We start from the raw sequence: 21741 nt of genomic DNA, 5'->3' as shown, positions 1-21741 counted from the left end.
CCCCACCAGTCCAGTTCACATCGTCCGAATCAGTTTGTGATTATCCAAACACAGGCAACACCTTCACAAATCAGTCATATTCCCACTTTGCTCGTGCCTTGGGAGGGTTCATGCCTCGTGGTGTTTTCAATAACTGTTCCATTAACTTCACATTAAACAGCAGTAAGTAAATTCCGTCCTCGTGCTCCCGTTCGAATTGAAATACTCCTCTTCACAAACTTCTATGACGTAATGTATAAATACGCCCTTGAAGGTTGACCTCGCCTCAGTGCATCGCAAGCTCGGAGGTTCACACAGTTTAACCAGCGCTTTTAAATCGTTCACACTTCAATGAACCCATGCAAACTGACGTTCAATTCTTAACTCATTGTGATTAAGCCGTCAATAAAGGCCTTATTCACTCACACTCAATGCCACTGCTGTTACAATTATCCCCAACATCCCGTTATAGCAAGAATGAGATCTGGACTTGTTTACTGTCGCACGATTTCTTTAGAAGAAAAAAATATAAGTCTTCAGCGCAGCTCTCTGAGTGGCTTGAGTGACATAGTGACTGTATCCTGACATGATGTTATGTAATATTAATAGGCTATTTATATTGTGCATACTTCCACACCACTCAGGGTATGCTCAAACCATTATCATTTCCCTTACAACCCAAGCTGCTTGTTGACGCTAGAAGGTTAACAACCACATCTCCCCCCTCATGCTACCGGGTACCCATTCACTGCTTGGGAACAGAGGCACATTTCGAACATAGTCACTTGTCCAAGGAGACGCCACATGTTTACATGTGCTTAGGTGTGCGACAGGACGAAGCCCTAGAAAGCCCAGGCTGCCGAAAAGAAATCCATCCACTGATTTGTGACCTGTGCGGACCACGTGCCACGAATATTTGATGTGTGACACAGATGACAGTGTGTGATATTAACAGTGTGGTGCCTCTGTTAGGGGACCACGGGAATCGTTGACTCAAAGACATATGGCGTTTGGGAGCAACTGAGGGATGATGTACCAAATTTTCTACCCTTGTCTGTCCATACACAGTCTTGTGTTTTCTTAATCTGACTTGAACAAAAATGCTTTGACAGACACCAAACTTACCTAATGCTTCTAAAGTTTGATATCTGCATCACCCTGTAGCTGGACAATGAAAGTCAGTTGATATTTAAGAGAATTATGTTTATGGTTATTTTGGTCATGAGGATTTAGTCATCAATCAAGCTGGTCAGTGCTTGTAGATCCATCTTGCAATCAGACATACCTTTCCAAATCTTGTGCATATACTATAAACGTAAGAACTACTAAGCACTTAAAGTTTTTTATCTTGTTGCTTGAAATAAAGTTCACTTTGCCATGTTTTCATTAACGTACAATGGCTCGTGGTATAAATCTTAATGCGGGACGCATAAAACCCCATGAACCCCTTGTGATCTTGCTACAACAAATTTATCTTACCAACATGTTTAAATCTGCTGTTGTAAAATAATTAAAACAATTTCAAATTTGATTGGAAACAGCTATTCGACTGAGCTGAGGTTAACTTGTGCTATGTCACGTGACATTCATTGACTTGGAAAAAGCTTGCAGTATTTACTTCCAAGCGGGATTTAGGGAATTTGTTCTCCCGCTGAGAAATCCACATGCGGCTATTTTCTTCATGGCAGGGTTTAAGGGATTTATTTTCACTTTCAAAAATTATTTTCCTCACAGGCAGCATACATCGTATTTTATCAAGATCACGTGAACCAATCAGATCTCTACATTCTGATTTGGAGGTATGATAATCCTAAATATATTCTTTTATATTTGTGTCTGGTGCTGTAGTTATTATTTTGTCAACAATAATCAAACCTGTATGGGTAGAATGGTAGTCATATACTTGAAGACAAACATTGTTGAATGATGAACATATAGAATGAATGCTGTTGATGTTTCAGTATGATGATTTCTACTTTCTGGTTTCGGTTGTGCCCTGTTACTATACCTGGTATATTTTTTCCTTTGAGTAGAACTATGATATGGACTCATGATATAATGGTAGGTATGTTGAATGATTGTTGGATGAATGTTGAATTGTTCTCAACGAAATTTCGTATCTTATTTATTTGGTTTTACTGACCTCAACTTTTTCTCTGTAATGTCGGCTATGAAAAAATACAGTTATAAATAAATGCTTATATCGTTGTCGTCTTGTAATCTGACAAAAAATCTGAACTTAATCCATGTCCCATGCTCGAAGAAAATGTTTGAATGAGCACGTGGTGAGTGTGTTTTGGTGAATGGCACTTTGAAATGCATTTCAGCTTTAACATATCTTTACATTGTTTAATGTGAGTGGAAAGTGATGTAGACCTAAAATAGCTACCACTATCATGACGAAGGACCTTAATAAAATCTGGAACTGAAACCAATGATCATTGAATCCAGGCATGCCGAAGGGAAGCAACTCTGCACAGGTATTTGGTGACGGATGACTGGAACACGGGTGTCACCTTCGAAGGGTTGAATGACATGAATCAGTTTGGGTGGAATGTACCACAGGTGATACTAAGCTGTGGGTGTCTAAGTGAATTTCAGGATGTAGTCAGTGATACAGATTTATTTGCAATGTATATAAATGGTACCAGTGTTAAATGGTAAGGCTAGGTATGTGAGTTGAGACTACCACATATTTGATCAGTATTTACGTTATGTTACAACATATCAGCTACTGTTAACTGTATACCTTTAAGCTGTAAATTATTTTGAATGGATATGAATGATGACAAAAAGGCAAATGTCTATTACTTGCTGTGTGAATTATGGATTTTAACTTCTGATTTACATCTTTTGACAACTTTCCCATTTTCATGGAAACTTTCTAAAACTATGGGACAGGTAAATACTTCTTTCCTGCACTGAAATGCCACGACAGGCTTTGCATTGTGTTCCTGTGTAAGACATGTACACAATGATGCTGGCATCAGATTAACTGTTTCAGCCAGAACCTTGTTATTGCGATTTGAAACCTCTGACTTTATCAGAGTCAATTGTCCACCAAACTTGTGGTGGAATAAGTAACAATTAACTTTAACAGTGAGCATGTTGCTGCTGAGTAATATGTGTTATTTGTGTGAGCGTGACGTGTACTTTGTCAAGATAACTGAGATTCATTTTGTGTCTAGTCAGGAAGCAGATATGCACCAACTACACGGCTGTTTACAATAGTCCATGATTTCTGTTAACAATTGTTTGTACTTTTCCTGCCACACTGTTCATTATGAAGAATGTGCTGATGTCCAAATGTAAAAATAGTTTCATGTTTTACTTGGACATTGCAGGTTGAATAATCATGAACCGGTTACTCGATCCCTTATATTCCTTGTCGAGGTCAATGGTGCTCATATCTGGGCTTGATGATTCTTTTCTTTCTGTTTAAATGTGTGTTTGAAGTAATATGTAGAATGTCTTGCTTCTTGAAGACAGTGAATTGAACGCATATCCTGTGCAGGTATTTCAGTGCTTTAGGTCTGCAAGGTCGGCCCCATTTGCTGTTCCTGTGTCATGTAAAGTGTGCATATTGACAATATAACAAATAGAGTGCAATGTCTTTTTCAACATATTTTACAAAGAATGGTTTGTATGCTGATTTTGCTTACATGGGAGTAAATAAAACAATATACAATACCTTCAACAAGTGTGTGTTTCATCATTATCATTAACATGCATAGATGCATACATCCTCACTCTTGGGAGAAAATAGTAGGTGCGAATTATACATTGTGATAACACGCTTCTGGGGGCATAGTATCTCTGATAATATAGTAGGGAAGTGTAACAGGTTGTGTTAACATGGATCTTTAGGCACACCGTCAGTAATCTTTCATAATATTATAGGTAGATCTTGGATAGAATAGGTCATCAGGAACCCATTCTTGCTAGAAAGGCGACAATGCTTGTCATAAGAGACGACCATTGGGAACGGATGGTCTGTCTCGCTGACTTGGTGATGCATCAGAAGGTTAGATACATTGAGATAACATGGCTCTCTATGCATACGAGACCCGTGAAGATCCGGGGTATAATAGGTCTTAAGCAACCCATGCTTGCTGTAAAAGGTGACTCATGATGTCAATAACTGGATTGACTGGTCCAGATTCGATTATTTACAGACCTCTGTCATATAGCTGGAATATTGCTGAGTGCGGCGTTACAAAACATGACAGCAGATGACAGCAGCTAAAATGGTTACTACCCTTAGATCTATTTCATTTGGAAAATATAAATATCTTGAGAAAGGCGCCTTACATTGTAATGTAATATTCTTACATCAGAGTGCGAGATGCAAAGTGTAAATTGCAACAGTTCGACAATTCAAGCAGTGAACATAGGAAATGTACCTTTCATATTAGAAGAGTGCATTGAAAAAAATGGGTCTCGGTCAATCAGTATCAGAAAGTTAGATACATTGAGATAACATGGATCTCTATGCATACGAGACCCGTGAAGATCCGGGGTATAATAGCTCTTCAGCAACCCATGCTTGCTGTAAAATACGACTCATGATGTCAATCACTGAAAGTCTGGTCCTGACTGGATTAGTTACAGACCACTGTCATATAGCCGGAATATTGCTGAGTGCCACGTTAAGCAGCAAAGCAACCAACCAACTGTGCATACGATCAATAAGTTATGATAATACATTAGGTATGTACGGCTCATCCTGCTATTATCGACCAATATGCATATATATTTATGGGTTATACTGTCAATTTTGAGCATCAAATTCAAGTTCTTTGGATTTTGAGCCAACACGATCATGATTCTTGTGTGAATTATTAGGATGAAGGTTGCAGAATGCTACACTTGATACATCTATGTGCTGTCAATTTTGAGCATCAAATTAAAATCAATAAAAATATACAAAGTAACACAAGAATGAGATTCATATGATTTAATTACTAATTCATAGCTATGCACAAATAAAAATATACATATTTGTATACTTAGCCACTTAACGTTTGATAGGGATAATCAGATATGTCATTCTATTTAAATAAACACTTGACATATAATGAGAATAAGTTTTGTGTCTATTAATCGTGAGACTGCAATTTCATCCACATATACAGACAACATGGGCTAGGATTAACACAGCATACATGCAACATACAAATTACACCGATGAATACATAGATGAATGTCACCAGGTGAAATAAACACTTAATCAAATTGGATTTGTACAACCATACAATATTGGTTTGCACTAACGTTTATAATATTGTGTCCAAAGTTACATTGTGGTAAGCTGTTGTACATACAGTGAAACCTGGTTAATCAGGTTGGTTTAATGCAGCTTTCGACAGTATTTCGGTCCTATCATGGCGTCTCAGCTTAATGTAGGGGAAATGCCTAAAGTGATGCATTCCTCAGACATTTATCACTAATGTTCTCCCAACGAACACAGGTATGGTGCTGCCAAACCAAGAATCATAATCAGGTATAATCCCTCCTCCCGAGGCAAGGGAGTAAACCGACTATAAAGTCCTGTTCCCACCCTTTGAGTACCTTAATTAAAAACATGAAAAGATTTGCAAAAATCTTTTGTCGCTGCCAAGTTGGCAGTGCACATGCTTTGCAAATCTTGCAGTCAACGAAATCTGCACGTTGAAATCCATGATGACTAGTTCATTACACGATTTTGATTGGCCTATGCATAGACTCGTAACTGTGGAATTCCTGCCTAGTTTGGCAAGGGTGAAAACTGTTAACTCCCTTGCCTAAGGGAGATGGGGCTAATCTGAAGTTAGAACCCATGATCAAAGTCTGCACGGTGAGCTATGGCCTGTGAGAGGACTGGACCACCAGTGCCCCCTGATTAAAATAAGCTATAGGTGATATAACAGTTATTTAACATAATGAAAACATTATGACTAAGAAATAATGGAATCTGAAGTAATATTTCAAAATCTTCTGTCTTGCTGAGTAACATGCAACATTTTACCATGTCATAAAATATTTTATAATTTTAAAAAAGGGAGTTTTGAGTCAAGTCTCTTCTTTCGAAGAATATGTTAATCATGAACTCTTTTTAATAAACATTCTATCATCATGATCCTGTCCCAGCTAACACACCTACATCGGGTCGACATTGGCAATTAATCGGCCACTATTGGCATTATATGAATAGAGAAGCTGTTTTTTCTTTCTTGTTATTTACTTATGGTGACATTATTGAGTCACGAATATCAAATACAAGAGAATTACAAATGTGCCTAGTTTCAGCCATGACAGCAGTGACCATGTCAATAATATAACTTATTCATGTTTGGATTTAACATATTTATTTTACAGTATCACACCTTCACAAACAGAAGAAATCTTGTTCCGAGAGAATGTTTCTATGTTGTGTGTGCACAAGCTTCAGCAAAAGCAACGAATAACCATGTGGAATAGTTTCAGCAAATACAGCAATAATTTCATCACTACAAGATTCATGTGTGGGTTTAAACAAATATTTTCTGTATTAAATCAACATAAGCACAAGAAATTTTGTTTGGAAACAATTTTAATATTTTGTCGGGACACTCATTTCTGTGTCAGATTAGATAGTGGCGAGGTACCAATTTCAGCAACTACAGCAATAATTTCATTACAACAAGTTTTATGTGTGATTTTAAAAACCTTATTTTAGTATATAAAATCAATATAAGCAGAAACTGTTTTGTTTTAAAACATTTTTTACATTGTGTCTGTACACTCGCTTCTTTGTGCCATACCTGACATCACATTTCATCAGAAGTTGTTACTGTAGCATACTTTCAGCCAATACAGCCATAATTTAATCATAACAATATTATGCATGGATTTAAAACAATTGTTTTATAGTATTATATCAATATAAGCAGAAGAAATCGTCTTCTGGAAGATTTTTTACATTTTGTCTCTGTACTCACTTGTGTCACATGACATTTCAGAAAGTTGTTGCTGTGGCATAATTTCAGCAACTACAGCAATAATTCCATTATAACAACATTCGTGTGAGTATTTAAAAGAATTGTTTTATCCTAATAAATCAATATAAGCAGAAGAAATCGTGTTTTGAAACAATTTTTACATTTTGTCTGTGCACTCACTTCTGTTTCACATCACATTTCAGAAAGTTGTTGCTGTGACATAATTTCAGCAACTACAGCAATTATTTCATTATAACAATATTTGTGTGGGTATTTAAAACAATTGTTTTATCATAATAAATGAATATTAGCAGAAAAAATCTTGTTTTGAAAGAATTTTTACATTTTGCCCATGTACTCACTTCTGTTTCACATAACATTCAGAAAGTTGTTGCTGTGACATAATTTCAGCAACTACAGCAATAATTCCATCACAACAATATTCGTGTGAGTATTTAAAATAATTTCCAAATCCAGGAGAAACCAGGAAAGTAGTGAAACCAGACATGTGAGGAACTTGGTTGTATTTTGTACACAACAAACAGAACACAAACCGAACACTTCTATGTCCGCTTCACTCACTTTCCCCGCCTGTCATTGAAAGAGTTGATAGAAATCTCTGAGTTACACGGACAATTTTACATAACCAGTTTATTTCCTATCTCAGCGCTTGGTAGACGAGGGCCCTCTTGGTGTCTGTCATGTCGACGTCCTTCCCGCTGATCAGACTCATCGACACACTGTAGCTAGATGACTGCCATCCAACACCAAACATGGGGACAAGAGGTTCCCGGAACACCACATCATACTTGACAAGAACAATCCCCCTGTCCAAGTCAATGAAGGCCACTCTCCCCTTCCCCACATCCAGCACCACGCCATAGTGGAGGGTGACCTGTGTGCCGGGAGTGCGGGACATGGCGTTCTGCTGACACTCGCCCTGCTCCTCCTCCCGCCACACCCTGGTACAGATACTCTCGCCGTGACTGTCACAGCTCTCTACACGGACACACCAGGAGCGAGGCTGTAGAGAAACCCACGGCCTACTGTCCACCTGTCCTGCCTCCACCACCCCCATCTCCAGGACATACCACGGCACTCCCCTCGCCATCCGCACCCTGGTCTCTGTCTCCCAGTATGTTGGTGTGGTGTGGTGGGGGGTGAGGGTGGAGGGGGGTGGAGGAAGGGGGGTGGGGGTGCTACAGGTCCCCGCGTACTTCTGTAGTCTGTTCCGCCCCTCATCCCGTGTGGCGGGCCGCGAGTTGACCAGCTCACCGTCTGTAGTTACGTGGCAGTAGTCTGTGTTGGCCCGAGCCGCGTGCAGGTAACGTTTAGGACCTGGAAGTAAACATTGTATTTGTGGTGTAGCAAGTTTATTTCACTGTTTGTTACAAACTGAGACACAGAATACAGAATATCTCCCACAACTGCGCTATATTAGCGCGCTAATTACAATGTAAAACTATTACTACGAGAATTCAAAATGCATTTCATTAAGAAACAAATGGATTAATTCACCGTAAAATGTAATATAAAAGAATTTTTGGTACACTTTTGATTTACCCCCATTGTGGAGATATCTGCCAGACGTGTGTTGTGCGTGGACGATGTTCGTGTATGAAATACGATCTCAGTGAGTGAATTTCCCAACAAAAGTGTTTGTGTGTGGATTCTATATGAATCTTTTACAGAATAGGATGAAAATAAACTAAAAAGTATCGTGTTTTAGGATATTTTTGACATTTTTGTGTTCATCATCCACCGCATGAACAGGTATATTCTATGTCCGCTTCAGTCACTTTCACACTGTGTGCGTGCGTGCGTGCGTGCGTGCGTGTGTGTGTGTGTGTGTGTGTGTGTGCGTGTGTGTGTGAAACGTTAAGTGAAGGACAGCATTGTTTAAATTTTCTTTGAGTGTCTTGGATTATGTTTTTAGTATTACTATTAGAGATCGCAACGCAGTATCTTCTCAGAATTTAGATTGGCACAGTACTTCTCGGCCGTTTCTCAAAGCCCCAAACTCCCATATCAAATCCTACATGAAATTGTTTTATGCCTACAGTATTGAAGACGAAGTGCATTTTCTGATAACTTGTAGTCGTTATTCAGACTTCAGAATACATTTTGTGAACTGGGCCTTGTCTACAAATCCAAATTTCATGTTTTTATCTCCTACAGGTCAGACCATGTGCATTCTGCATGCGGTGTGATTATTTATTTTTTTGAAATAACTCACACGATTGATCTTGTTATTTTAAATACACCCCGACTGATACACGTGTTGCTTTTTGTGTCGGGGTGTTATAAGGAAACAATTTAAGGTAACACACGGTACTACAACCCAGGGATAAGTTTTTCTCTCGCCTCATTGCTATCCAAATGCATCCCCAGTCTGCAACCCATGATTGCCGTAAAATGCGACTAACAGGATCGGGAGGTCAGGCTCGCTGACTTGGTTGATGTATGTCATCGATCCCAGTTGCATTGATCGATGCTCATGATTTCAATCACCGGTTTGTCTGGTCGAGACTAGATTATTTCCAGACAGCCATCATATAGCTTGAATATTGCTGAGTGCTGCGTTAAACAACAAACCAACCAAACCACACTGGATCACCAAATACAGTAAAATTCTGTTATAACGAACTCAAAGGGATCACTAATTTTAATTCGTTATAACCCTAGTTCGTTATAAGCATATATGCTTTATAGTGACAAGTCTTTTTGTTCTAAACTTCTAATTTCTAAAATTACGTGGAGAGGGTGGACTCCCATATAACCACAATCACAATTACAATCTATCACCATTGCCCAAATAATACAAATACACATGAAAAGAAATTAAAACCACAACTGTATAACATTCTGTATTTCACCCAATGTGAAATGTAGCGTACTGTGAAATGTAGCATCTCTTTCCTAAACTTTATGTACAAGTCGAATGTAGGCATCACACATACATAAACTCTTCTACAGTGTATAATGCATTGTGAGTTCATGAGACATTTTATACACTTGGGTCAGTACACGAACAGATTCATATTAGAAGTCACCTGAACTGCATTTTAAGCAGAATTATCCCTCCCTCATAGGGCAGATCAAGACATAGTTAAGGTCAATATACTAGCATAGGTCATGTAGGTCGCGAATACCTGGTTTCAGTGACACATTATAACTGCCCCCAGCCCCTCCGTCTCCCAATGTGTTGAAGAAAACCCGAACATATTTCATGATTAAGCAGACAAATAAAAAAAATGATATCGTTTTTAGTTTCAGCAAAATCAGTAAATGCGCTATCCTGTCACTGGGTATTCTGATCCATCACCTGATTGTCTGGTTTGTTTACAGGCCGCCGTTGTATGCCAGGAGTACTGTTTCACCGCGTCAGACAACAATTCCTTTTTTATGTAAATTGTGTGAGTGGCGGGTGAGTGACATGCTTACCTTTTTTGCGAACACCTGGTGTCATGATTTAAGTGATCCATTCATATTATTTTCACCGCTATTTTACTTTTTAAGCCCAATGGAATCTGTTACGGCAGATAATCTAGATAGATTATCCTTTGGCGTTGACGTTTTATACTAACTTGAACTTGGTCGATGTTTCTGCTGGTCGGTTGAAGTGCCTGAGTTTCAACATAAGCTCAGTAGCATTTAGCAGTTGTGCTGCGTCAAGTACAAAAGACTACTATATATTTTACTTTTGCATTATTGGACATAGAAGTAAACCTACTTTTAATTATGTTAAGTTATAATACTATTATATGTCAAAAGAGAGATACTGTCAATATTTTTATCCGTTTTAAACATGGTAAGAGTTATGTCCCTTGCATTCTTTGCTTTGTGTCATAACTATATAAAGTGGAATCTGATAACATGTTGCCTGCCTCATTGTTTGCACCATGACAGTTTATGTTTTTCAGATTCGTCTTATGTTGCTCCCATATTGCTGACTGGCTCAAAAGAACGTTTAGTCACCCATTCACTCATTCCCGGAAATACTTACACGAAACCAGTCGAGGTTGACATGTGAGTCCAACAATGTGTACAGCGCTTCCATAGTCTGAAAGATGAGAACTATCTTTACATATTAAGGTATTGGCTGCTTTGATTAGGTAAAAGTTTGGAGATCAACAACTTAATAATATAACTACACAACATTACATAGACAGTGGCAGATTGGGTAAAAATATCTCGCATGGACACAAAATCCTTAGATTCTCTCAAAGTTTATTTAAAAGATATTTTTATGGCATTGACAGACCATTTTAGTAAATGAACCCCTGCAAGGGCGACACCACCTTACAATAATCATAAATCTCTGCTAAAAGAACATGCCATTGTATGATTCAGATTCCGATTTATTATCATGGTATGAATATACATAAACGGAAAAAAGTAACCGTTACATATGCATCTTTCAATACAAATTTATGGAGACATCTCCTCGACTTTAATGTCGAGATTCACAATTCGCACGTGCATGTTCATTCACGGCGCACACTTTGAATGTTTGCGCGTTTGTCGGGAGCATGATACTCACACACGTTGTTTTGATTGTCAAAAGCACACAATAATTGTCTATCTATCAGGTGCTCATAAACAAAACACTTTTGGGAAACTAACGCTCACGCAATGCAACGGGTATGCTGCAAACAGGGACGGCGCAAAACAACGTTGTCAGACACTTTCATGTTTATCGAAACACAATATCATCTATGACATGGCAACACTCGAAACGTACCACGGGCCGGTTGGAAATGTGTGACGTCATGTCAACAAGCCAACCGTATTCGGTTGGTGCATGTACGGAATCGATACGGAATCGATACCAAACTGCTACATAAACAGCTCGGACAAGTCCTAGGTTGAGACCAATAAGTGGCAAAACCATAAACAACCGGTTGAGGAAGCATAATATCTGACCACAACGTTCAGCGATATCCCAAATGTTGCCTCCAAATCACCGTCAGTCACGTCTAGTTTGGTGTTGACAGCATATAAGGTTCAGAAGACAGGACTGAGTTGTCAGCGCGGAAGGTCGTGTAAGGGCCAACAGGCACTGAGAAGAACGTCTTACTGTCGTTTGCGTTACTCAACATCGTCAGATTGGGTTTGGAGGTGTCATTGTATGGGGTGGCATCACAACTCAACTGAGAACACAACTCATCATTGTTAATGGTAATTTGAATGGCATGCGCTAGCGGGACGACATCGTTTGAGATTATGTTCTACCCTTTGTGCAAATCCAGGGACGTAACGTCACGTTACAGCAGGATCAATCCGACCACATGTTGCAAGTGTTGGAAGAACTATTTTGAGGCAGCATAACATTGCTGTACTGTCATGGCATGGTGTTTCTCCATACCTCTTCCCAAAGGAATATGCTTGGGTTGAGATGGAACGACACTTACAACAGTAACAGAACCAGACGTTAACGATATAGCTAAGTTGGGCCAAGTTTTGCTTGCCATTTTGAACAACAACCCCCTGGCTGTTTTCAATCATTTCGTGTCTTCAATGCGCACCTGCTGCATCACCTGCATCAAATGGTGGTCCAATATTGACATTGTAAATTAAGTTGTTATACCACCCCTATTTTAGGACGTGTCGCTATGTTTCCGGTTACCAGGTATGGGTTTTGTCAACGAATTTGTTAGAATAAAACATTGATCAAACGAATGACTAAATAGTGTGTTGTTATTTGCAAAAACATAACATTTACACAACTTTATGTGAAGTGACCGCCTCCGTGGGCTAGTAATAGAGCGTCCGCCCGAAGAGCAGAAGGCTGGGGTTCAATCCCTAGCCGCGACATTCGAAAAGACGGTAAAAGATGGCACCTGTTGTTACCCTGCCTGGCACTCGGCATTAAGGGGCTTGAACAAGGACTGGTTGGCACGGAATCATTTTACCATGTCAGAGTAGGGTATTCATGTTAAACTGAGGCATGGTATCTGAGTGAGCTTGCACTATAAAATCGGCGTTATTTAAGTGCAATAAACATGAATGCGACGTTAAACCTCATTTTCCATCACATTTTATGAAGCACGGCTAGTTTCAGAAACAATTTCAGTATTGAAACAAAACTACACGTGAAAGATAAACTCCTTCGATGTTGGGACAATGCTCCTTGTCAGCAGTTGTATTACAGAAGTCCAGCATAATAGCATCAACGATCTGTGTATACAGTGCATGTCGGAAACTTCAATAAGAACACAACAATAGAGATTTGTCCATAAGCATTGTCACCTAACAGTACAAACCTTTTTCCAGACTATCGTTCTTTGCTTTCAGTTCCGTGAGTTTCTGCTCGTTTTCCCTGATTATCTACAAGATAAAATAATTCAGCAATGTGTTGCCATGTTTTACAGGATGTCATAAAATCCTTGGTTGTACAGAAATCAAACAAGAACTGACAGTGACACTATTCAGGCAGCTGCTCACGAGTTCAATGGAGGATGACATTCCTTCAGTACTGAGACATAATCCAAATGACAAACTTAATCATCAACATTTTGAGATCCCGAAAGAGAAAAAAGTCGTAGTACAATTACACAAAGGGGATCAACGCATGAACAAGATCATGATATTTCCGTCCAAGCATTGAATTAATACTTTGAAAATTCACTTTGCTAATGAACAGCTTGCAGACCTGTAAACCACCCCACACCCAGATCGTACCTATCTCTAAGCATATACATAACCATATACCATATACATGTATATCAAATCACAATACATTCAATTCAGTAAACTTTGCTATGAATATGTATATTTCAAAGTATCTCCCAATATATAGGTTTCAAATATCAGTAGAACATACTGATAATAATGATTTAATGCATAAATGTTATGATGAGCATGTTGAGCACATATGAACTACACAAAGATAAAATACAGACACACACACCTGTCTGTCTGTCTATCTTTCTATACACGTGTGTGTGTGTGTGTGCGTGTGCGTGTGCGTGCGTGCGTGCGTGCGTGTGTGTGAATTTCATAAATTATTTAAGCTTAATCAGGTCAGTGCATGAGAAGCGGGAATACATACGCAGATTTTATGTTCGCTTCTTTTCGTCCTCCTTTAAACGACAAAGACATTCATGGAGTGGCTGTGTGTGGGCTATGTTGTTATCCTAGGTACATGTTGGTAGTCAGGTCCATGATAGATTAGATATCTGTTTTTCTATTGATATTTGTCCCTGCTATTTACCTCCATTGCAATTGCAGCCAGGTGGTTTTCTGTCAGTCGTCCCTGTTGGTATTGCCTCAGCTGGTGAATCAGAACGGGAGCTCTTGTGTATCCTTTAGATTCCTGTTCTGATAATTACCAAAAGAGAAAAAAAACCTCATGAAATATTTTGTGACTTATATGTATGAAACTTATAAAACTGTCAAATGTTCGCTGGGTAGTTGGCAATTTCCTAGATGTATGGGGATCACTACAAAAGAGTTTGCTGCAGATTGTACCTCATTGGCAAATGCATTGCATAGCTTTATTTTGATGCTGATTGGGGAACTAAATATATCAACTGCTTCAAGTTGTGTTTTACCTTTATTGTGGCCTCGACCATCACTCGTGTTGTCAGATTGTGACGTTATGGAACCAGACAGCTGTAAGTAAAGATACATGTTTCATGTGTAGACAGTCATTCATCTGGTTGCCAAACGTAACTGATATGTCACTGGATGTTTTGTAGTTCAGCTTGTATAATCCTCTCTCTCTCTCTCTCTCTCTCTCTGTCTGTCTCTCTCTCTCTCTCATTCTCTCTCTCATTCTCTCCCTCTCTCTCTATGTGAATAGTGTGGATTTCCTCCAACTCAAGCATGAAAAACAAATAATTATTTGTTTATTTGAGACTGACATAACGTAAGAGAAAGTTAAATGCTTAAATAAATGTAAAGTTTATACAGAGAAGTTTCATTTGGAGGTGAACATGTCTGGAAAATAATTTTATTTCATGTTCTCATGACGATATAAGCTATCTTTATCTGTTAACTACAATTTTAAAAATACAAGCGTTATTTCATTTTCAGAATGTGTTTTCCATAAATTGGAAATGATCTGTAAAGTAAAATGTAAAACTAATGTTAAAATTTGTAGATATCCCAATCCATAGCTAAACGGTTATACTCACAACATCAAAACCTGGTACCTCTATGTCTAACACAGATAAGACCGCCGTGTGTCGAGTCAGGTACTCCATTGTTGCCTGCCACTCCACTGGTGAAAAACGATATATAGAGTAGATAATCCTATCATTGAGCAGTACATTATCAACAATGATTAGTAATTAATTATCATTTAACTTGGTAGTAGCAGTAGTAGCAGCAGCAGCAGCAGTAGTAGTAGTAGTAGTCGTGGTGGTAGAAATTTCGTCACACGCGGAACATTCAGTTAAGTGAATACGTTTCCAGAACCTGATTACATACCCGTGTATAATTTGTGGAGTTTTTCTTTTCTATGATCCCTGTCCTGAAACAACAAAAAACTTGATAAGACTCACTATATCTATCTACTCGTGCGTGTAACCATTAAATATGTTTGTAATTGTCCATCGTTCATTCCAGTATTCACCATTGTAATTTTTTAAAATCTATTATGAATGTTATGATAAATATGATTATATGAAAAGGTACCTTCAGTAGGTTGTTCAGATCGTGATTAAGCTTGTCCATTTCTCCCCAGCCTGCAAACAAACAAACAAACAAACATCGAAAATTAATATATCAACCGCTCATGGGGTGACCTTTTCAATACGTGAATGACTTTATGTACTGTATGGAAATTGAAGACACATCTAAAGGGAATCACTGTAAGGGAGAAATACAGCAGCGATGCCTTTTATCTGGGTAAAGAAACTTGTAAATTTATGATTTATGATAATTCTTACTATGTTTTCACGAGTGGACTATCTTAATTCTACCCACAGGACCCTCAGCTGCAGGTACTTACGGCTTTCAAGATCTTTTCCATCTGTGTCCTGTGGCTCTATTTCCAATTCGGTTGTCTGGATACCTTCCTTCCGTACTGGCTGAAATACAAACAGTCATGTAATCTATGATTACTTAAGATATAACATTGGTTGAAAAGGAAGTTTGATATGTTTCTATAATCCAGATCTTGGCAGATTGCAGTTGAAGATAATATGCACCTTTCCTAAATATGTTCGTAATATGCGACAGTGAAAATATAACATAAATCATAAGATTAAGATATCAGTCTAGGAACGTGAGATTCTTGTAAGTTACACACTTGAATGTCGGATTCTTTTCCTTCCTTCCCTGACTCAAAGTGAAGCCTCTCTGCAACAAGCAAAAACAAAAATGTTTTCACATTTTCAGTGTTAGAGAGACAATTGAGTAGCAGCAACATGCTGTCATTGTAATTTCGATCAATACATATTGCATCGATAAATACACAATAATAATAAACAGAAATAATATGTTGAAACTTACCCATTTGTTGCTCAATTCCTGGGCTTTCGACATGTCCATCCTGAAAAGTAATAAAACGTTACCTTCCTTGATCTTGAAGGAACCAATGTATTCCATTTAACAGCCAACTTTTAGCAAACCATCTCAGCAAAAACTTCTTTAAATCTTAAGATGATGTTGGCACATTGTGGTCTGAATTTTTGTATTTTAATCTATTTTTAGAAGAACATTTTCGGGGATTATAGATATGTATGTCACACCTTACCATCGTAAAATTGTGTTTCCATTCTGTGTATTCTTTTTTACCCAAAGCTGAAAGATTGAAACTACAATTAGAACGTACAGTCATCATTCAACTGTTGTATTATACATGTCTTGGAAATATATCCATTTATGTACTCTCATTTTACTCACATGTTATATACCAGTTGAACCACTGTAAAGGCAAATGTCCAACTGGTACAACATGTGTCAGTGTAAGAGTGTATAACGAGAGACAGATGGGAGAATGGCAAGATGAAGGACACGCAGGAGGAAGATGCAATGGCTCCAGAATGAGAGATGGAATAACTGGTGAAGCACAGATGGAAGAATTGGGGATTTGGGGTAGTAGTGGTAGGAGAAAGGAAAGAGAGAAGAACATGATCGATAACAGTTCAAATACAGAAATATGACATGTGATATATGTTATGTGGAGTTTAGACAGCAGAACAATGATATAAGAAACGATATGCTCCAGGGAGGAATGGCGAAATTGACAAGGGAATAGGGGGCAAGGAGGATGCGTGGTATACAGGACCAATTAGATGACTGGGGTGAAGTACGGTCAAGAGAAGGTGGTCTGGAGGAAGGACATGGGGAAGGCTTGGCGGAGTACATTGGAATGAAGGACAATATGAGTGGAGGAGGGAACGTGTTATGACATGTATTACTTAGTTGGCTACATTATGTTCCGAGGACATAACCATCAGTCTTATTATCTACACTACATACCATTCCTCAAGTGGGCCATTTTAAGCTCGTGATACATTTGAAGCGTTTTATCTTTGATCATGACCTGAAATAAAATATATAGACAATGTGATTTTCATTATCATATCTTATTTGTTAGTCATTATATTTCTTGTGATTCATACCCAAGATCTCTGTAATTTCAAATCTTACCGATCTTAGAAGAGGAAACATATTCTTCCTTAGTCTCATTCCCTCATGTAGGTCTGACAACTGAGCCTTGTGTGGGGCAGAGAGTTGCCTGAAGCCGCCCAAGGCTGAAATGAATAAGAAGATTTAGGTGAAGGAATATCTTTTACATCTGAAATATTTGTTCTGAATGTCATCACATCCCCCACACCCAGTAAACATCACCCCAAGCAGTTTTATAAAGAGACATCGATAATAGCTCTATACTACATTAAGTAGCAATAAACCAAATCAACCATTTATATAACGAAATCTATAAATCGATAATTATTCTCTTTAATAATCAACATTAAACTTTGGGTTTCCTCATGTAATTTCACTGAAGAGTGAATCATTCAATCTCCTGGGACCAGGACTTTTGTTTTAGCCAAGTCAATGGATATGTCAGTCTTTCAAAACATGCATTGTTTACGTGGGCGTTTAAGGATGGAAGTACTGAAATGCATAGTGACCCTTGCTTGTTGTAAGCCAAAGTGGCTTGACCTCCAGACTATGGCGTAGCGGACGAACCTGCAAATAAACAAAGGTAACAAAGTGGCATTAATACAGTTACTATTGGTGTATATTATAAGATGTGAATATCTTTGTTTTAAGGGTGTGTAATCACAGTGTTTTCTGCTATGTATCCATGTATATATGTATCTATGTAGCTGTGTATGTATGTATGTATGTATGTATGTATGTATGTATGTATGTATGTATGTAGCTGTGTATGTATGTATGTATGTATGTATGTATGTATGTATGTATGTATGTATGTATGTATGTATGTATGTATGTATCCATCCACCCATCAATCCATCCATCAACTTACAGATATACGCCATGTTTGTTCCAGTTTGTAACTAAATATTTTCAGCACACTGAAATCCCTGAGGAGATATTCAATCTGTTTCTTCCAAGCATCTGAAATGTTTTTGAAAAAAAGCAAAATTACTTACACCCTAAAGCATGTATAATAGGTACCAACTATGAAGCTGAGAGTCGTATCATGAAGGTTGTTTGCGTTGTTATTTGCACATCTCTCGAGACGTTATTTACTCTATCTTAATCATCATCATCATCATCATCATCATCATCATCATCATCATCATCACGAAATAGCTTTATTCTATTTCACTTCATTATTTATCGTGACTTTGTAATAAACATTTACCATCAGACAAAACATCTATTTGTTTCTCCATCCCTTCTGTTTCCTGCAAACATAAAATGAAAACTTTGTTAATAATCAGCAACTCTGGAACAAACGGCTTCGAGGGAACCAGTAATGGCTATTCAATGAATATATTTTTATCCCTGTAAAACGGTTTGTCATGGGTAGGTTTGTGGAAATATACAAACACCATATGGAGGTAGGGTATTGATACGACTGACTGGTATTAATAGCAGCTAGTTGTTATTTAAGTGTTCACATTACATGTTGTAGTCTCATTGGTTATGAGTGTTCGGCAATCCTGCCCAGGAAACAAACTCCCCACGGAAATGACGACTCAAAATATATTTGAAGAAAATACCTGTCTCAATCGAAACACTCACACCTCTAAACCCTGCCATGATATGGTTAGTGTTACAACATACATTACCCTTTCTGCCTCGCATATTCGGGACTTCAGTTCCTTAATATCAGTTACATCTGAAATGAACAACATGCAAGTCGTCAACAAAATATAAGCTGTTAGCTGCACACAGAATGAGTTTTTGTATCAACAGTACTTAAGAAATGCTATGGGTTTTTGTTTCTTTTCTCTCTCTTCCTTTCACCAAATTTGTCAGATTAAAAATAACATTCATGATCTAACAGGGAAGTATATGTATAAACGACAAAGAGTCTGGTTTTGACTATAGAGTGCTGAATTTATTGTCATATATAAATATACTTACTGGTTCCAAATCGCCACTTCCGACTGCTTGCGTGTGTCATGACTGTGTTGGTTTCATCCACGATATTCACACAGGAGGACAGGTCAACCGTACTGAGATCCTCTGCTGCTACAGCTGATGGGTACACCGACCTGGAAACACGTTTTTACAAAACTGAACTCATATCAAGTAATGGTTTCAAACAATCATTAAGGCTTTAAGTTAAGGCTTCTTTCTGCAGACTTATTCAAGAAAGGAATTGGATTGTTTGATGCTTTATGTTGTTACCGGACTTGATACGACTACTAATGCTACTGATGGCGCCAACCAATAAGTACGCCGACTGCATACAATCTACATTTGCTATAACTTAATACAAACCTGAGTCTGTCCCTCTCCTCCCGTGACCTACACACCAGCAGAGTGTCCCCCAGTCGGTTCAGTCTCCTGGCCACCTCCAGCATCAACGTCGTGGCTCCACTTCCGGGCACACACTTCACCTGGACATCCTTATCGTTTATGTTCTCCACCAGAATGATACATTGTTCTTTGGTAAGAAATCTCAGACAATCTCCATCAGTCTCACCAGTTTCTTTGAGCACCGACTTTGTTTCAGCAACACCAGCCCAGAAAGCAGTGAGGACTTTCTCATATCTGCTAGGTGTCATTACCAAAGAATCTCTTGTGACAAAATGTGAAGAATCATTTGCCAACTTTTTCAGTCGAGTCTCAAATGAGGCAGCGTCCTCGAGGATTGAAGTATGAATGACTCCATGTATGGAGTTGACATCATCATCCGTGAATCTGCTGAGTGTCTCTATCACTCCTCTGGCCACTGATGTATTGTACATCACTGTCTCAGGAGACTCTGCATCTCCATCAACCAGTGACAAAACTATCACAGGTTGTCTAGGTAGTGCCAGGAATACATCACACACTGTGTGGCTTGGACGGGGTGATGTGGGGAAATCTAGTACTACTGATAAGGAATGGGCTAAGAACATAAAGCATGGTCCAGCCTTTGGGTTTGGAACGTCTACTACCTCATTGGTCAGAGGATCAAAAACAAAGTCGAACGCGTGATTTTCTATGTGTTCAATGAGTCGTTCTTTCACTTGTGCTAAAGGGGTTCTTAGGTCTGTTGGCGCAATATTCTGACCATCTGAAAATATACAAATATACAGTTCTTTGAAAGCTTGTCCACTGCACGTAGAATGCCAATTATGTGACACATTATGTTGATAAAGGCCGATGATACAGAAGATCTAAATATAGTTACATTATGTATAATTTTATTCATAGATCAAATAAACCGAATAACTTACCTGATGTATTTGTGTATGTTAAGGGCACTATTGAAAGTTTTAAGGGGCACAGCGTTTTGGTGTCTTTCGAAGATTTGACTAAAATGTATCTATAAATAACCTCAACATACTCAACATGTCCTGGCTATAAAATATATGCTTTGTTTAAATTTATTGAAGGCACTCTGTAAAATGATAACGTTTGTTACCTTTTTGAATGAAGTAACTTCTTATTTCATAGAGACTGTCTCCAATCTGTTTCAGGTCAGGACGAAATAAGTCGTTTGTCCCCAGATATAGACCATGCTCATCCTCCTTTGCGATATTTTGCTGGAACATGAAATGAAACGTGAAGCTTGCACTGACAATGTGAAATGAAACTGGTACAGCTTTATCGATCATTGATGACTGTGACATAAAAAACTCTTTAGGGAAACATCTTGTGATTGTCGCCTATTTACAGATAAAATAATGTTAATCTTGACAACTGTATAGAATGATAGTAAATATCAATAATATTTCCCCGATCTTGTAAAGATGTTTTCTTAAATGTTGTAACAAATATATATGCACTTACTAGTAGCTTCCACATGCTGCCTGAAATGAGTAAACATCGAGACATTAAGAATATGATAAAAAAACATTTCCATCGACAAGTATTACAATATATTCTCGCTTAACAGAACACTAGTAGAGCATAAGAATATTTTGTTTTATGAAAGGATGGATTTGTTATCAGCCTGTGTAAAATTATGCTACAATATTTTGGCAAGGCAGATCAAGGAAAAGAACATAACAGTAGATTTACCTTTATGAGCATCCTTATTGCATTTAGCAAACTTTAAAAGAAACGGATATATCATTAGAATTCAATCATTTAACGAATCTACCTATGATCGTCGAACTTTGGTGCTGTGTGATGTAATTTCCCTTATGTCGCAAAGCTTTTTGATAAAATACAAAATTGATTCACAAAGTGTACACATTAAATTATC

At 38.1% G+C, this 21741-nt stretch overlaps 1 protein-coding gene across 3 annotated transcripts in view; it reads right to left on the bottom strand.

The window, feature by feature from the left end:
• Positions 1-4921: 4921 nt before the first annotated feature.
• The window catches only part of LOC125377395, an 82779-nt gene continuing 65959 nt past the window's right edge, over positions 4922-21741 (bottom strand). For all 3 annotated transcript variants that reach the window (XM_048390491.1, XM_048390492.1, XM_048390493.1), the window contains 22 exons: positions 21324-21343; positions 20956-21076; positions 19824-20604; positions 19464-19594; positions 19166-19215; positions 18736-18778; positions 18394-18485; positions 18032-18089; positions 17544-17647; positions 17373-17436; positions 16645-16691; positions 16401-16440; positions 16198-16247; positions 15898-15976; positions 15582-15631; positions 15375-15417; positions 15080-15165; positions 14495-14555; positions 14155-14261; positions 13205-13268; positions 10945-11001; positions 4922-8276 (listed from right to left, as the gene is read on the bottom strand). In XM_048390491.1, coding sequence (XP_048246448.1) covers positions 7597-8276; positions 10945-11001; positions 13205-13268; positions 14155-14261; positions 14495-14555; positions 15080-15165; positions 15375-15417; positions 15582-15631; positions 15898-15976; positions 16198-16247; positions 16401-16440; positions 16645-16691; positions 17373-17436; positions 17544-17647; positions 18032-18089; positions 18394-18485; positions 18736-18778; positions 19166-19215; positions 19464-19594; positions 19824-20604; positions 20956-21076; positions 21324-21343 — 2828 coding nt within the window. In that variant the 3' untranslated portion in view covers positions 4922-7596. The remainder of the gene's footprint in view (positions 8277-10944; positions 11002-13204; positions 13269-14154; positions 14262-14494; positions 14556-15079; positions 15166-15374; positions 15418-15581; positions 15632-15897; positions 15977-16197; positions 16248-16400; positions 16441-16644; positions 16692-17372; positions 17437-17543; positions 17648-18031; positions 18090-18393; positions 18486-18735; positions 18779-19165; positions 19216-19463; positions 19595-19823; positions 20605-20955; positions 21077-21323; positions 21344-21741) is intronic.

The sequence above is a fragment of the Haliotis rufescens genome, unplaced genomic scaffold (genome assembly GCF_023055435.1).
Source record: "Haliotis rufescens isolate VD_foot unplaced genomic scaffold, xgHalRufe1.0.p SCAF_9, whole genome shotgun sequence".
NCBI classification, from domain to species: Eukaryota; Metazoa; Mollusca; class Gastropoda; order Lepetellida; family Haliotidae; genus Haliotis; species Haliotis rufescens.
The sequence above is the reverse complement of the archived record's forward strand: the minus strand, read 5'-3'. Positions and strand labels throughout refer to the sequence as shown.